Source organism: Lipophrys pholis (assembly GCF_963383615.2).
Source record: "Lipophrys pholis genome assembly, chromosome: 8".
NCBI lineage: Eukaryota > Metazoa > Chordata > Actinopteri > Blenniiformes > Blenniidae > Lipophrys > Lipophrys pholis.
The window spans coordinates 28,227,471-28,245,820 of NC_137630.1; the positions used below are offsets into that span (position 1 = coordinate 28,227,471).

Consider the following 18,350-nt stretch of genomic DNA (forward strand, 5'->3'; position numbering starts at 1 on the left):
AATTGCCATTCATGTAACGTTTCATCAGATTCCTGTTTTGAGAGTATTGTGAGCAAGCGGTCTCCCTTCTGAGTTCCCTTCGCCCTCTCAAGCTCTCTCTCTCTCTCTCTCTCTCTCTCTCTCTTTCCCAGTTTTCATTCTGCTTTTACTCCCTCTGTCTCCACACTCCCGCTCCGGCTCACATAGTAACTCCTCCCCCCCACTACCCATTGTCTCTCCATACAGTATTAGGCTGAGGGGATGCCATACTTGGTCCAGCGAGGGACGCAGGAGAGGGAGAAGGAGGTAAGAGTCAGATTTATAGCGCAGGAATGCATCCGGTGCCTAAATGCACGTCACTGATACTTTCAGGAGAGTAAAAGTGCACCGGGTAAAATAGCGATTTGTTTTCAGCAGAGACTGTCAATGAGGATGAAGAACAGCTTTAGTGATAATCTGGTTCTTTCATGTGTTACACGCAGTATTTATTTTGGTTGTTGCATTGGATAATAAATGAGGTGACACTCTTGAGCTTTTATCTGTGTGTCAAAATAAGTGAAAGGATGTCAATGTGTTGCGTGTGACTCGTTTGCTGCATTGTTGTGCCTTTGTACCTCTATGTTTCATGGGTAATTTTAGCACTGTTCATAACCTTCTGCCAAAAGGAAACAGGAATGTATTCAAATATAATAAAACGTGGCTATGAGCTTAAGCTTCTAAAAACATCTGGCGACTGATGATTGCCTGAATTGGCTCCCAGCTGAGAGGGACCATGTACGATGTTTGGGGATTAAAGCTAATCCTCCCTGTGGCTGAGATTCACCTTCTTGTCTGGACAGAGTCTGACACAGGCGCTTTACTAATATATTCGGGGACATGCATGGTCACAGGCTCCCTGAAGCTCACTGGTCATTTTCGAACCTGGAAAAAGCTGATCGAGTAAACACTTTCCTTTTTTTACTGCCGCCTGTCAGAGGTCATGTGAATTTCCAGCATCCGCAAGGCCGAGGAGATATTGATCAAAGAGCGCAAACAAGTTGGGGGTTTGGAAAAATCCTGCTTATGGTGATGTGACATCGTCTTGTTAGAAAGTTACAACTTCCTGAAAGTGCAAGACTACATAACAAGCCATGTTATATAGACAGAAGTTATGAGACGACACGTCAAAGTGTCTAACAAAGTGTTTTATGCTTTTGCAAACTGCAGCATGAAACAGGTGCACGAAAAAAAAAGAGAAAAAAGACTCGAAGTGCTTCTCTCAGTAGTGGACAGTTGCAGCCTAGTACAGGAAGCTTTGTGTGCTTGTTCAGAGAGAGAGAAGGGAGAAAAAAAAGGGGGGGGGGGGGGGGGGGCTGTCTCAATGGGGCTTTTGTTGTTTGAGTTGGAGACAGCGAAAGCACAAGAAACACTGACTGACAAATACCTGGCCCCTCTGTGCTTCGAATACCTCAGCGTTGCACTTGATACAATGTCAACAAATGCCTCCTCTGTCCTCCATAGTAGCCCCGTTTCCTCTCTGTCCACAAGACTTTTTTTTCATTTTTTTTCATGTTTTTATAAAAGCTACTGTTTTCTGAGCGGACATCTGGTTGAGCAGACTTGGCCTGCATAGCTCGAGTGCTGAGTCCCAGTTGAAACTGGCCCCGAGCACTCCCGACAGTTAGTAGTGCGAGAAATCGTCACAAACAGAAACATTTAGATGAATCCAAGTTCAGACGGAGGTTTGGTGGGACTTTCATTCAGGAGTAAAGACTCACGACAGTGTAAACATCACGAAAGAGGAGGGAGGCTATGTTTGTCGTGCTTTTACCGAGAGACACAAAGGGCACGTGCACGTGAGTGTTGAAATTTGTGATGATATAAACACGTTTTTCTCATTTCTACAAACTGCGAAGCTGTCCGAGTCCAGTGTGTTGAATTAAAATGCTGGAGTAATGATCTCTTTTGTGCTTGATAAAGCCGAAGGAGGGGGTTACTGCAGAATATAGAAAGAGTTTACGTAATGTCTTTTGAATACAGAAACAAAATCCTTTTGATTAACATTGCACCTTTTCCCTGTAGACATTGATTTAAAACAGCATTTTTAATCAAAGATTATTTTGCCCACAGAAACCCCCCCCCACCCCACCCCACCACCACCACCACCCCACCCCTTTTTCAGGAAATGAGGTTCTTGCAGGATAATACTGTAAGATTCAAACCCAGAGAAGAGGGACGGTTTATTTGAGCGGTATGACCTTAAAAAGAAATGCAATTCCAACACTGTAACAACTCACAAGACACTTTCACTTGACTCCCCGGGGCCTCAGATGAATACTTCCAGTTTCTTTGGTTAATTATTGATGCGGATGTGAGTTTTAAACCCTGAATGCTGTCTGCAACCTGCCTCTGTTTTTCTCCCTCTTTTTGTTTTCAAGCTTCCAGCCTTAAATGCCCGATTCCTCTCACTGCACGCTCACTGATTTTGTATTGTTGCCTTCCAAATCAAACCGCACATGCGTCTTATGGCTTTCTATTCCTATGTGAGTTCTTTCTAAAGTGTCATGTAGGGTTCAAAGCCATTGGATACACGGTGGGATATCAACCGAGGAAAGACATATGAAGACCTTTTTTCTTTTTTTTAAATCTTTGAAACTATCTTCTATTTGCACATAATATTCAAACCATTCCAAACTAGATAATACATAACAGAAAACAAAGCATTGTTTATCATTATTATGCAAGTTTAGGTTCCGTGGCATTGTATTTAGACCAGTTATTTCTAGCATCTGAAATCTGCAAACTCCAGCCAAGAGCATCTGTCATGGAGTTTTATTTGGAACAGACTTTGAGAGTTGTGGGGCAAATACCGATTATTTTTTTTTTTTTCTTTTTTTTTTAGATGTATCTTACATCTGAAATTTTCCTGGAAATCTTTCTGGGAAAAATCTGCCTTGTTTTTTTTTATAATTTAAGATGTGACTTAGCAGATGGTTTAAGGAAATAAAGACTTCCTGCTGTGGTCAGCCCATTTAGAATTTAAATGTAGAGCTTAGAGCTTTCCATTGAAATGGAGGGTTACAGTGGAAGTCACGACTGTGCCTTCAAAGATGAGTTTAGTTCAAGGACTGTGGGATATTTTCAATCTGGGGTCCGAACACCCCCTTGTTTGGGCACCAGAGATCAAACGTGAGCCCTGAAGCTTTGTTTGCTCTGCACACGTTAACTAAAACCATAATAAAATACTATCTGGAGTCTATATCAGACCTGGGAAAGCTTATTTGAAGGTTCTTTCTTTTGTATGTTGGTGAGATGGACTGTGTCTGCTAGTGTTTTGTATTTTGGTTCACGGTAATATCTTATATTAGAGAATTACGGAAGGGGGTCGCCAGGCTTGATTAGAAAATCTGGATAAACTTCAAGAAAAATTGTTGGCAACAGCTGCTCTGAATAACCAGCCATCCAAATGAAATCCTAGAACTTTATGGGCCTCATATTACAGTCACAATGTTATAATGCCGAAGACACGACTAGTTTAAAATTACCTGTAAATAGATCACAATTGCAACATTTCTGCCAATTCAAAAACATGCACATGTTGTACTACAGCTGTAAAAGCAGCAGGAAAAAGAAGAGAAAAAGATGCTTCGATATCACCTTGAGGGAAATATGAACATTTCAGGAGACAAACCGTCTTTGCCTCCAGCTTTTGCGAAACAGATCTCTATAATGATTCTGCACTGTTGTAATGGCCCAGGTATTGTCTTTTGTTCATGTTATGCTCCTTTAGAAAAGCAGCAACAATTTAATCCACTTTGTTTCTTTTGTAATGAATCTGAGTTGCAATCAATGAAGAAAAATATTCATTATAGCGTCGATGTCTATTGTGGCAGTATCATCGGCAATGTTTGGTGCCGTCACCTCACAGCAAGACGGTTAAAATCCGCTGATTTCCCTTCTGTGCGAGGTTTACATGTTCTTCCTCTGTGACGCTCAACCTCGTTGATCTATGAGTTTATTTGCGGCGTGAAAGCTCACATCCCCAAAATGAAGACACAAGCTTAACTGTGGTTGGTGGCCATGTGTCGCCTAATGGCAGAACGTTTAGGTTCTTGTGGGTTTTCAAACGGCCTTGTCTCATTGAACTTCCATTTCTCACAGCTCTGTTTGAGCGACTTAACCAATAAGCTATTAAAATGATGAGCCACCTCACAGTATGTTCTCTCTGTGCGTGTGTGTGTGTGATCCATTGATCCAACGACATCTTTGTGGGGCTGGTGACTCTAACATGCTGTGTGCATGTGTGAATGTCGGTCTCTTGTGTGTCGACACTGTGATGAACTTATATATCACCTGTCCAGGCTGCACCTCACCCTGAGTGGACCGGGTGAGGCCTTAGCTCTATGAGCCTATCTGGATAAAACTAGTGTTGATGTAATTAATGACAATAGTGGTTAAGTGTTAACGAGATAAGCGTGAATAGGATCACTCTAATATTGGAAGGGCGAGCTCAGTAAGCCAAGTTCAAAGCGGTGACGTCACACATAAATGGTTTTCACTTCAGCCAGCTGAGCCAACAGAGAGCCGGTATGAAGTGCTTCAAATGTGGGTTTTCATGTTCGGCTCCCTCCTTCAACGATGAGTATATTTTTCAAAGATATTCAAAGAGCGTTTAGCCTTCTGACCACACGAACTCCCAGCTGAATAGCTCTTGACTTTGAACTCGGACAAGAGCATCTCACAGTTCTTCAGTCCTTTGAGGAAAAACAAACACAAGTTGAGTTTTTGTATGAATTTTGATGTATTATTTCACTCTGTGTGTGTGTGTGTTTTTTTTTTTTAACTGCATCACTAAATCATTCATGTGGAAAACCTGAGGGTATCATTATCATATTATTTCTCTAATCTTAACTGTGATGTCTTGTGTGTGAGATCAACATACTAAACAGCCTTTTCCGGACCCCAATGCTCTAGAACTGTTGCAAAAAGCTGCACCGGTGTGGATCAATATGAAAAACAACATTTCTGTCATTTTAAACCCTAAAACAGCATACATGTTCACAGCAGATCAGTCCCATTGAGATTATTTCATCCCCTCTGAAATCAAATGTTTGTTGTTGGGTTTTTTTTTTCCCCTCACGTCACAGCATGTCGGTCCAATCTGAAAATGGTGCAAGTTTGTAATGATAAACAACTCAGTAGGTGATCAAGTCCGCTCAAGTGAAACTTGGATATCACTGCAATCTGATGTGAACACCTGCTGTCTTGTTGTTTCACATTTGCATTCTCCGAGCAGCATGCCAGCGAAGTTGTTATCTAATTAAATACGTTTCAGCTGTTTTGTATGATTTGCTAAGACAAATAAGACAACCCATATGTCGTTCAGGGAGTCAATTTGGTTTCATCTGAGGATGTTTTGACTGGAATGAAGTGACATTCAAGGAATAAAATCCTGTGGGGGAATCGCATTGCTCTGTCACTTAGTACCCTTCGGTCTTTATTAAGACCCCATATGGGCAAATTGGCTGCAGCGTGACAAACAAAGCAGAAAATTGTCTGTGAAACAATGACAACAAAACATAAGACAATCCAATTACTGTACAGATTGAAGAATAAATATACACCATACATGCGTCTGCATCACATTTAAATCATCAATTGAAGCTCCACAACTGCATAAAGTTCCCTGAAAGTGATGGTTTAACGGTTTGATTGCACTGGAAAGAAACAGTATTTGGCAGTTTATTGCATGTGCCTGAAGACACAGCAGTGAACTCTGGATATAGAGAGTAATCACTGTCTGGGAGCACAGTGTGAGCCTAATTTCAGCATCTGAATAGCTTCGCTGGAGTTTAAAATCAGTCCAGCAAAACTGTTCTATTTGTTCAATAGACCAGTAACCCTAACTCTGATGACATTGAAGTTATTATGGTCGAGCTTTCCAAACATTTACCATTGCAAAAATCTAGATTTTTTATTAACAAATCATTTCCATCCATCTTCTTCGATATCCAGCTTGGGGTTGTGACTGGGCTGGAGTCCAGCCTAAGTCCAAAGTCAGAGTACAGCCTTATCATTTCAAGTGTTCTCATATTTATGTAAAAGTACTTTATGCTTTACTTTATAAAAGTGGTCTTTCCACTGTGATGTGAGGGTGCTAACCCCTATACCGATATGCAACCCAGACTTCAATAATGTTAAAAAAAAAAAAAGAATATTGCGGGGCTCTAACCAAACAAAATGACTACAAATGAAGATGTAAGATGCATCGTTTGTACCTTGACAGTTTTTACGGCTCTGTAAGCATGGTGATGGAGCATTTTTGATACTTGACAGAAGAAAAAGGTGTGTTGAGTGAAGGCTTTCGCTTGAGATCCACCACAGTGTGCGAAGCAGTTTCTCCCTCCTTTTAGTGTGAGCCACTAGGAACCTGTTTCTGTCAAAAGATAATGTGATGACTTGCATTCAGTCATGTCAACACAATTAATGTAGAAAAAGATCTGAGATTAAAAAAAAAAAAAAGAAGTTTCATCTAATCCACAATTTCTTTGACTTTTCTGAATTTACATGAACTATTGCAATTGCTAGACTGTTTTAGGCTGGAAGGGGTTTTGAAGCAGCTACTGAGGCAACAGTAAGATGGTTCATTTGACATTCAAACCAAGCCTTCAAATTAAAATATTAAAACTAAGCTAATGGGCATGTCGTCAACAATTTGGAATTTTTTGTACTAAAAGCAAAGCAGGAAATGGCAGAGACAGGTGTGCATAATGCTCTCATTGTACCATTTTGTCAACTTTAATTCATCTTCCATACAGCTCTCTCTGATTTATCATAAGAAAAGGAGCTAAATTAGTATTCAAACCCAAGGTCAAGTTAGAGACATGAATCAAATCCCATTCACAGGGAGAACATGCAAATTCTAGGTTTATAAGGTCAGAATGAACTTTTGCTATAAGTCACGCACACCAACTAATTCAAACTCTGCAGGTCAATTCGATTAAGAGACTGTTGTCTCACGCAGCGATAAACACACTGAGGGGCAAGAACTCATCCAAACGTCCAAATCACTTCAGGCTTTATGTCTGACCACAGCTTGTGGATGACTTTCAGTGAGATCTTACACTCTCTGTGTTTTCACTCTCTGCTTCTGGCACATTTCACACACCGGCTCCTTTGTCGATTAAAAACCTGAACAAGCGTTTAGTTTTTCTGTTTGTTCCTTCTTCCCCTTCTCGCAGGTGTTCGAAAAGGAAGTCTTCACCTCTTCTATGTATAATCGCTGGATGTCTCACTGAGGTCAAAAATGCCGCAGCGACAGGAGGAGGGAACGCCACCAGACGCCAGGAATGCCACGAAACCGACAGCTTCAGAATCCCGTGTCAGGACTGAAGGTCAAAGGTATACAGGCATTACACAGATAACGGCTCGGTCTTGAACTGCACGTGAAAGGCCTGCCCTTCAAATAGACAGTTGATGAAACATTATTTACTGGCAAATTTGAACAAAAAAAAGATATTCACGTTATAAGCAATGAATACCTTTTTCTCCTATTTGACCCTCCGACAAGTGAAAATAAACTCCCACTCTGAGGAAATCACGGAACAACATAGTTTCTTGAAACGTAGATACTTGATGATGGTATTCTTAAAATGCAAAAGAGACAAAAGGGTTCGGAAGAAAATGGGCAAGGTCAGAAAAACCGAGGACAAAACAGTGCAGTGTTCATCCTGCCCACATATTCGAGACAAGACAAACGTAAAAGCTCTATTATATCCCGCCGTAAAGGGCAGTGTGAGCCGCCAGAGATATGGAGGGGGACGCCACTGATTTAAAGTAGCCCGGCAGTGGAAAGTAACGTGAAAAACTGTACAAACCGAGGACATTAGCAATGCGCAAAAAAAGAGTGAGGCTGCCTCTAACCCACTCTGTTAATATGCCCTGAAAGAAGGTGTTTGGTCAGGTGAAGCATGTGAGCATTCATCAGACAGACCTGCATAAGAAATAATCTCAGAGTATTAAGGACAGTTCTACCCTATAATCTTGTCAAAAGATTCATTACTGTTAAAGAGATATAACTGGGGTTTACGTGCAGGTGTTTACGTTCATATTACAGAAATATATAGTATAGGTCCTTATGACTCAGATTTAAATACGTGACTTTGTTCATGTTGCGCTGCCCTGGAATGTTTGCATTGTGTCAGATATATTGCAGTGTAAAACATTAGATATTTTAACTAAATAAAACAGTTTCTTTATTTATTAACTAAAAAACAACAAAAATAAATCTTAATAAAAGAATGTCATCATGGTAAGTATTAAAGGAAACACACAACTGTGATAATTGCATGAATTCATATCTAAAGTTTTTATTTATTGTCTGCAACTGTTGACTTCTGCGCTACGATACACTTTCTGGTTAGACCAAATATAACCTATTACCACTGAAATCAGGAGTGCAAAACTCATTTTAGCTGAAGGACCACATACTAATTTGATCATGATTGGGCCAGACTGATACAAAAATGGTCCCGGAATAAACTATAAACACTTTCAACTACAACTTTGTCATGCAAATAATGAGTGCAAGCAAAAAAAATCATATTTAATTAACTTTCCTACAAAATGTAAAACTATTTGAAACTGTGATGAGTGCTTGGCTTCAGACTAATGTGAAAAAAGCCTGTTGCCTGTCAGGACAAAGTTTCATTATGATTGTATGTTATAAAATCATATGCCAACTCCTAATAAAAGCATTGTTGCAACCTGCTGTGAAGTTCTCTGGCTCATTGTTTATTTATGACCTCAACTTTTTCCTGAAACGGGATAAATTAGGAACGTCAGGTAGCTTAAAAACAATTGCTCACTTTGTTATTCTTATGTCATGTAAAGTCATGAGATGTTTGGCAACAACCTGATAACCTACAAAAGAAAATCACATTTGCCTTTATTCTTTTCTTGAATAGGGCTGCAATTTGCAGGGGGGAAGAGGAAGGATACACACTCCTCTAGTGGTGATGATAAGTTATAAATGGAGCATGAAGGAATATTTTATTATGATTTGACATTTTATCTTGAAGTCATCACATCAAGAGAGTTATATTACTTTGTTTTTTGTTTTTTTTTACTAAAAGCTGATGATGGGCAGCTTTATTTTCATAAAAAAAACCAACTATATCACACTCTGCTTATATGTCAAAAAAAAAAAAGAAAAAAGCAAAGTGCCATAGGTTTAATTTAGACGGAGCGCAGCTCCAGCGAGGCTATAAAGCGGCTCGGTGTCAATCAGCCGCGCGGTCGCAGCTGTTCAGGCGGAGGCGCGTCTTTTCTTTTCTTTTCCTTTTTTTTTTTTTCTTTCTTTCTTTTTGCGGGTCCGCCGCGTTTATTTCCACCGTCTCTCGTCAAGTGCGCCTCGCACCCTGCGCCATGCCCTTCGCGGAGGACCCCACTCACCTGCCCACGTCGCGCCTGAAGTCTGACTTAGTGGCTCACAGTGTGGCGCTGCCGCCCGCCGCGAGCAGGAAGGAGGTGTACGTGGAGCTGCACGTGAAGCACGTCGATCAGAAGCGCGCGGCCGATTTCTCCAGCGACGAGGAGGACCTGCACGTGGCTGTGAGTCGGTCCGACTTTTGGTGACAATGTTTGCACAGAATTAAAAGAAAGAAAGAAAAAAAAAAAAAGGGTTAATATTGACACTATTGGAGAAAAATAATTCTGTGTGAATAATTTTGAAGTAATTGAAAGTGTCTTGGAGATCTGTTGCCAAACACGCCTCCCCTCTGGGCCCCCAAGCTGTATAGTTGGTATAGATTTCTGTAGTTGGCAGCTGTCATAGTTTGTGTGCAAACACCTGTCGCACCAAGTTATTTGAGATGGGCAGCGCTGGGGCGGATCTAGGGTTTTCAGGGTCTGGGGGTCAAGAGGTCATCCTGGTTAGGGTGACCACACTGCTGCTGTCCCGGGGTATGCAGAGGCACCCATAAATCTACTTTTACACATTTTCACCTTTTCAATTTCTGGTTTTCAAAGAAAATTAACACACTTTGTTGCATGTGACTCAACTTTCTCTATAGGAACCATCAGCTTCAGGTGCTTTCATAAGTCGTCGGATTATTCCTCTGTATTCTTATTGTCATATTTGGGGAAAAACTGAAGTTCTGTGCCACCTGTTTTTTTTGTTTGTCTACATTGTGTGATTTTAATTTTTTTTTGATACACCTGACTAATGGGGCTGGTTTCCTTTTCAGTCTTGTAATGCTAAAAAAAATTAAATATAAAAAAGCACCCTAGAAAGTGACACAAATAGACCCTCCATGTTTATAGTTTGTCAAAAAGAGATACTGGTCTCTCTTTGTTGTTGTTTGTTTGATTTCCATCTTTCACTTTTTGTCTGCGCAACTAATTCCAAAACACAAATGCTCCTTTTACCGATGAAGTAAAGAAAAATGTAGGAGTCAGTTGGGACAAATGGGAGGCAGAGTGCCGCTTCTTTCTGGCACAAATGTGTCTGTTGGTGAGATATTGTACCTCATATTATAATGGAGGCTCCATACCTGAGACAAAGGCCTCCACCACCACTGAGGGAAAATTAATCATTTGGGAAGTAAAGACAAATTACTAACTTCCAAAGACTGCATAAGCCTTTTTTTCCACAGCCTTTTTTCAGACCTTCATTATAGTTTTAGATGCAGTCGAAGCAAAATGTATTGCGCACTACATTGGGTAGGTTGAATTAATATTAAATATATTACCATTAGCTGTAAAGTTTAAAACAAATTGGTGTAAGAATGAAATATTAATGTAGTCTGCTGACAAGGAAAGGTAAATTTGTGTAATTGAATCTTTGCTTTTACTGAAGGTCACATTCACACTTTCACAGATCCACATGCAGTATCATAAATCAGTGTATTATCAGGCTGATGAGTGGGGCAGGATATAATCTTAAAGTTCCAAATGTGTCATTTTGTGTGTTTTTCTTTTTTTTTTATGTATAATTTACACAAATTTCAGTTTTTATAATTGATTTAAGCGACCACGATATCTTCATTTGATGTACAGAAGGAGAACTTTTTCTTAAAGGAAGATGAGTCAGGGAAGGGTTTCTTGTGATGCATTAGATTTAAATGAAATTTAAATGAAGTTTTGATAACTACTGCAATATCGAAATGATTAAAAAGAATGGTTTATATAGATGGACAGTGGGGTTTTTTTCCCCCACAATCATTTCACCCAAAAGAGTAAACGGCACCAAAACATACCTTCTTCTTTGTCGCTCAGTTCTCACTTTCCCAAAGTGTTAATTTGCTTGTTTGTACTGTTTTGTTTTCTGCCACGTCTCGCAGCACAACATCAGTTTCACAGGTACATTTACATCTGGGCTCTGCCACAAACCAATATTTATTTTTTATTTATTTTTACTCGTCCCTTTCTCTGGCTGCTTATTCAACATCAAAACACGTACACATGAAAGCAGATTTACAACAAAATTCTATGAATATTTAACAAATTTGAAAGCGGTACCCTGCAGCTGTTTTTCCTTTTAATGCTCTGTATCCCACACTGACAAACTGCTGCATCCTTTGTCATATCTTGAGCAACACTCACTAAATCCAGCCAGTCTTGTATTTCTTTTTCTTTTTCTTCCCATCTTGAAAAGGAGGACGGTGCAGAGGGTGGAGACGTGATTGATCTCCGATGTTTGACTGATGACGACCTGAGGGCCACACTTCTCAAACACGGATTTAAAGCTGGGCCCATCGTCGGTGAGGCTCCTTTTTTTAATGCTTCCCTTAACTTGATTTTATCGTCGAAAGGAGCTTCCTTGCCGTTAATAATGCATGTTTCTTTCATTGATTTTGTTAGGACCCAATGTTCACTTTCTCACACACACACACACACACACACACACACACACACACACACACACACACACACACACACACACACACACACACACACACACACACACACACACACACACACACACACACACACACACACACACACACTTAACCCTTCTCAATACTTCCCGTTCCTTTCTAACCTTGATATGTGAAGGTCACAGAAAACGATGAAATAGTTTTTGCCGAGAGTCGGTGGTGAAATTGTTCAAATAAAGCTTTTAGTATTCAACTTGTCACCGACTAAAACAAGTACGTAGGTCTTGAAACAGATTCCTATGCCGCCTGAAGGTAGAAGCTTTCAGATTGTAGTAGTCAAATACACAGAACACAGCCTGGAGCTGAAGTGTAACCCGTCACTTCCAGCCTCCACCAGGGCCCTGTATGAGAAGAACCTCCGAAACCTGCTTCTGTCTGAAGGATGTGAACTGGCAAATGGAAAGAACATCGCCCTGACATATTCTGACAGTGAGGAGGAAGGTGAAGAAGAAGAAGAAGAGGTGGAGGAGGATGAAAAAGAGGATCAGGCGGATGAAGAATCAGGTTTTTATTTTTTATTTTATCACCTTCCTTTGTGTGTCTGAAGTTGGCGGTTTATTTCAGTTGCCCCGTGACGTGCTGGTAAACTGTCCGGTTTCTACCTGCAGTCTCCCGCAGTCCCACAGCTGGGTTTGCTTCCGGCGCCACAACAACCTGAATTTGAATGAATCGGTTTGGAAAAACGGGTAGAGGGTTAATCGTTTTTCTATTTTCAGGTTCAGAAGAAACATCGGAGAAGTTGGAGGAGGGCCAGCTGGAGAGCAGTGAGGTGAGGAAGTATTTCCAGTCTTCATTGTTTGGTTCATAACTTCACTCTTACTATTTAATCTCTTTCTTGAATTATTACATATTGGGTTTCCACAAACTCTGTCTGAATCTTAACATGAGCCTTGTAGAAATAGTTTACTCGTAGTGCCACCTAATGGTCACATTGTGCAACCACAATGCAGGTTCAATTCTTTCTTTTTTCCCCCCCCATACTTTAATTTAAAAGCACCTTCAATATGTCAACAATGATTTTCATCATTTTAAAATGTGAAAGAAAAGTCATGATTATCACAACTGAGATTAGAAAAGTGCCGTTAAATATTTTATCTTCCGATGGTAGAAATAAAAATGAACTTTTTAGTGATATTAATTAAGAGCTGCACTTTTGTCAATGTATTTTGAGTGTGGCAGTATATATGTTTTTTTTTTTTTTTTTTCCCCTTAACTTTCCAGATAGGTGCATATTTTTACCCACAGTGCTTTTCGCTCTCATCACAAATGGTAAATGCTACGGATATTCCCATGATTTGCACCACATTTTGTTAAAAGTCGTTTGTTTTGGGTGATGCCGAAAATGATTTTGTGGGTCACAGCGAGCCGCTGCTGCCAGAGGCAAGGAATCTAATTCCACGAAGAATTCAAGGAACGCGTTAAAATCACCCGAGCAGACTCGGCCGAACTGCTTGCCGACCTCGGTAGGAATTACTCGGGCGTCCTCCGTAAATCAACGCCCAGGATTAGCGTCGGGGGTAGGCTGCTCTTATTTGACTTGAATTGGCTCTTTGTTGTTTCCCGGACCTGATATGTGACTGTGATAATCACACATTAGCACACACTGGTATCTGCTGTACAAACCTGTGTGACTCACAGTTAACTCCATAACGACGATGCTCGCAGGCCTCATCTGGATCCCCAGATGTGTCCGAAGGTCACTCATCGTTCACCGAGACCTTCAGCATCACTGAAATGGTTGAGAAGGAAAGTTTGACGCACGCCCACTATCGTTTTTCACCATGAGCGTTCTTCGCCTGAGCGGTCTCTCAGTAATGTGCGTTCCCGTTTTTGAAATGACAGATGGAGAGTCGGGCCTCTCCGTCCACTCACTCGGCCTCTCGGAGGAAGCTCGGCGGGATCAATGTGCAGGGAATTTGGCCGCGGTCCAACAGGGTCAGTGACGCTCGCGTTGCTCAGTCACACTTTAAACTCAAACTCGGACGCTGGTTAAAGTGTGTGCCGGAGTTCGGATGGAAGAGTTCCACCTTTTTTTTTTTTTTCTTTTTTTTTTTTAATCCCGCTTTTCTTTTCTTAGCCGGACAGACCAGTTGTGAAAAACTACAAGATGAGGAGTGAAACTCTGCACTGCACTCGGATTCTCCCTCATAAATCACACACAGAGGCAATTTATTTTATTTTATTTTATGTTTTGTCTTCTCTTTAGAGTGCACAAAGTTTCTGGGTTCACGTTTAACTTCAGCTCACGATTTGGTGCAAAACGTCTCATTTTTCTGCCTCACTTTACAAGGCCAAAGGCCAGCAAATTAAACTAACTTACTAACCATTTACAATCAGCCACACTTGCAGGTTAGTGCTTCAGATTTTATACTAAGCAAGTGATTTGCAAGTTAAAAAAAAAAAAAAAAAAAAGTATTACAGGAAAGTTGAAAGTTATTGTCAAAATTGTGTGAACTCATAAGAGATTTTAAAATTATATCTTTGGAAGATCGAGATGGAAATAATCGGATTAAATGAGACAATATTATAAAGTAAAGGCGAAACAGATGTGAGAGGAAGTACGACTATATTAAATCTATTCTTCAGTGCTCATTACATAATCAACTTCTAAGTTTTATATAATTTTAAAACAGAAATGTGTCTTATGTGTAGTAGTAATCTGTATTTAAGTTCAACACAGCATAGACAAATATTTATTTCTACACACAAATGCACATTTTTCTATTCAGGTAATAAAGTCTTTAAATCTTTATATCCGCAAGCCGTAACATCTGCCTATAAACTGTATACGTATAAACCTACACAGTAGGCTGTTTTTTGGAGGTGCTTTGGCTGCACATTCAAATTCTTCTACAGCGTAACCCAGCCATTAAAATGCAAAACTCTTTGTGGTCGGGCTCTCATAGTAAATTATTCCTTAAATTATAGCCCCGCTCTTGATGAAAGAATAATTTTTGTAATGTATATCGGAAGTAGATTTATTTTTGCTTTATTCACTATTTGTGCTGTTTTGAAGTTCGACATTATCACTGATTTGGTGCGACGTCTGTGCGGCATTATGAATTATCCTCATAGCCTAATTTGGGAGTATAGATAGTACTTGTAAGGAACATTTGGAAATGTTTCCTCGGCTCTCCTTGCATTAACCTAAAAATGATAAAAGCTCATGGAATCATTTAAAGTGCTAAAAAGTCCAGACTATGAAGATAAATCGATGCATCAACCTTTTAAATTAAAAGTGATGTTTAACATTCAGGGCTTTCTTTGAATATTAAAGATTCTAGGGTTTATACTTATTACTGTAATGTAGGATAATCAAATGTCGAGATTACTTGCTGGTTCTTCTGGTTCTGACTCACTGACCCTTTCATTTAGATACAGACTGTCCTCCAACTTGGCTTAAAGTCAAATCTGTCTTTCTGGGTCATCGTGTTGATATTCTGGGCCGGCCTGGCTCAGACCTGTTACTGACGTCTGCAAGCTCACCTGTCGGTCCAAACCACTTGATTTCTGGTGTTTACATTTCTTTTACTATTCCTGTGACACCAGCCACCTTTTCCTTTCTCCTCCACGTGACTTGCTGGGCTTCTGTCTCTGCGGGACTCTGCTGCTGTCGGTAGTACTGTAAGCAGAGTGGAGAAAACATAAACGGGTTCCCTGGCAGTCATTTTCTCCTTCTTTTCTCACTTCCTCAGAAGCCTATGAAGGATATCTTGAAGGATATATTTCCAGATACTCGGGCCACGCCCACAGGGATACAGTAAGTGTCATACCAACGTCACACTGGACGAATGAATAATTCTAAAAAGTTTATTTCTTTTAAAAGTTAGCACATCGCACGTGACATATCTGCTCCATGCAACAAGAGTGCAGATAGTAGAGTTTATGTGATTTCTCTTCTATTTCAGTGTAACTTGCCGAAAACCCATCAAGGGTGCAGCAAAGAGGCCCGTCCAGTACGAGTACCCAGACACCCCCTTCAGCCCTGCCACCATTGAGAGACGGGAAGTGGAGCGCCGCCTGGTGCCCATGCACATACGGATTTTGGTCTTCTTGTTTTTGGTGTTCATCTTGTACCTCGTTCACATTAATATCTAGGACAGTAGCTCTGATTTGGACTTTTTTTTTGTGTTTTTTTCTTTGCAGTCCGACTCAGGGTTTCGACAGCAAAGATGGACGTTTGCTTCACACTCGGTTCATTTTTCATTGTAAACCATCTACAGCATTGGCTTGTAGGCCCAACGTTGGTATGGAAGTCACAATAATCTCGTCTTGGGAGATTATCACCACACTGACTCAAACACGTGTGTGGAGGATTGTCTGATTGCATGGGAGCAAACCTAAAATACAGTTTAACAATGTAATTTTCCTTCATCATTGCCATCGCTCAAACGCAAAGATATCTCAAGATTTGTGCAAATAAAATACATTTTTCCTTGTTGCTGAAATATTTTTTGCAATAGTCTTTGTCTATGTATTTTTTTTAATATTTCAATAAAGGTTGTTTTGCTTCAGATTTGCTTTTATTGTACATCATAAGGAAGATCACAAGTTTTATTGGTATTTTAGAGGCAGATGCAGGATGAAGTGAAACATGTTGGATAAAACTTTAAGAATTTCAAAATAAGTTAATTTCTTATTTTTGCCTAAATGGTTAGCTTGAACAGCAAATTCTTAGAAAAAAATATCATGTTTTCATAGATAAGCACAATCTTTTAAGCTAATTGTCTTTATATGCTGTCGCTTAAAAGATGGTTTCCTGTTTTTGAAGTGAAAGGATGAAAGCAGCTGATTGCTTTATTTATCCACACTGAAGCTGTAGAAGTTTACAAATCTAACAGTGAAGTTACATCAACAATGGTTGGTAAGACTTCCTGTTTGTCACATCAGTTTGTTTTAATATTCAAACGGTCATTTGCTGACTCAAAACTATGACGCAAATTGAGTCAAGGTCCATGTCATTGCTGATTGAAATCTCAAGGTTGACAGTTCGATCCCCTGTCTTAACTTGTACATGTCAAAGCGTCCTTGGGGCACGACACTGAACCCCAAGTTATTGTGCACCTTGCCTGGCAGCTGTCGCCACTGATGTGTGAATGTAACTGATTCTTTGACTCAACATACATTCACCACATAAATCTATGATGAAGCTGCTTTATCCATGCTGACATAGTTTTACAATAACAGTTCAAAAAATGTGTGTGTGTGCATTCATGTAACAATATATATATTTTTTTTACTGCTTCATCTGTGTGTTCAAATTGCTTTATGTGGCTAATCACATTCACTCATTAACTCACGCACCAATAGTGATGGCTGCCATACAAGGAGCTCAGTCCATCCATTGGGAGCATTTTGGGGTTTAGTGTCATGTTCAATGACACTTCAACAGATGGAGATAAAAACATTATCTGTTCTGCCACCTGAGCCACAGCTGCTCATATGTGTGTGATTGTGGATTGTTGAAATATATATATATATATATATATATATATATAGTTTTTTTACTTGAATACACACATTTCTGTTAGTCTTGTGAAAAAGGTGAAATGGTACCTGGTATTAAATTGTATTTACTGTACTAATAAAGTAAAGAATATGTGTAGGGGCAAATCTGGTTAATTATTTATTAATCTTTTGATTTTATGTCAAATAATTGGAGTACCTCCTTATCTGATCCCCTTTTCTTTCCTGGTATAATGGGGGGCTTAATAATTCTGCATCCAATAAATATGTTTTGAGGCTTATGTCACTTCCCAAGCATTCTGATGTACTGATGACTATGTATGCAGCTGCTATAATAGCATTAAATTGTATGATAACAGCCTTTTCAGTAACCTTACCTAAGAAAGACAATGATAAAACTAACAAAACATGATAAAACTAAGTTTTAATCTTCTTTGTGCTCCTTGTCAATTATGTAAGCATACAAGGGAATGGGCTTCATGAAATATGAAAAAAGAAAATAACATGGTTGAAATAAATAAAAAGAAAAACATTAACCGATTATAAACTACTCATTTTTTAGGTGTTGATTATTCTGTCTTTAGTTTTTGGAAAAGCGCCTGTCTAAAGAGAGCTGAAATAGCATAGCATGTCCAGTTTTTCACGTACTCTTCAAAGTATTCTCAGTTTTAAGGTTTATTTATTTTTGGTCTATGGTGTAGTGATCAAAGAAAACCTGAACTTAACAAGAGACGCCAGTGCGGAATTCAAGATGGCCGACAATACAGCCACTTCCGCCGATCGCTGCCATTTTAGTCCGAATCACCACCACAGCGCTACTGTCGGTGGGAGGCGGTAGTATATGATCGCGCTCAGCAAGCGCGACAATACTCTTAAGAATTGAAACCCCGCTGTAGGTACCAGATTTGTCCGGTGTAGGCATAGACATAATATACGGAGACGACTCATTGACTGGCGCTCCCGACTGGAATGAGGCGTCTGCTTCAA

General features: G+C 39.9%; 1 protein-coding gene across 1 annotated transcript; it reads left to right on the top strand.

Moving 5' to 3' along the window:
• Positions 1-9,192: 9,192 nt before the first annotated feature.
• Positions 9,193-16,410, top strand: lemd1 (LEM domain containing 1). The gene is made up of 6 exons (XM_080469566.1): positions 9,193-9,570; positions 11,615-11,720; positions 12,225-12,401; positions 12,614-12,666; positions 15,593-15,657; positions 15,806-16,410. The coding sequence occupies exons 1-6, from the start codon at positions 9,385-9,387 to the stop codon at positions 15,993-15,995; spliced, it is 777 nt and encodes a 258-aa protein (XP_080325692.1). The 5' UTR covers positions 9,193-9,384; the 3' UTR covers positions 15,996-16,410.
• The last annotated feature ends 1,940 nt before the right edge of the window (positions 16,411-18,350 follow it).

What these genes read in the sequence shown, in the direction of transcription:
- lemd1 (XM_080469566.1), top strand. Translation starts at nt 9,385, where the DNA reads ATGCCCTTCGCGGAGGACCCCACTCACCTGCCCACGTCGCGCCTGAAG. An exon ending in AGGAGGACCTGCACGTGGCT is followed by an intron (nt 9,571 to 11,614) that starts GTGAGTCGGTCC and finishes CATCTTGAAAAG; the next exon opens with GAGGACGGTGCAGAGGGTGG. An exon ending in GCCACGCCCACAGGGATACA is followed by an intron (nt 15,658 to 15,805) that starts GTAAGTGTCATA and finishes CTTCTATTTCAG; the next exon opens with TGTAACTTGCCGAAAACCCA.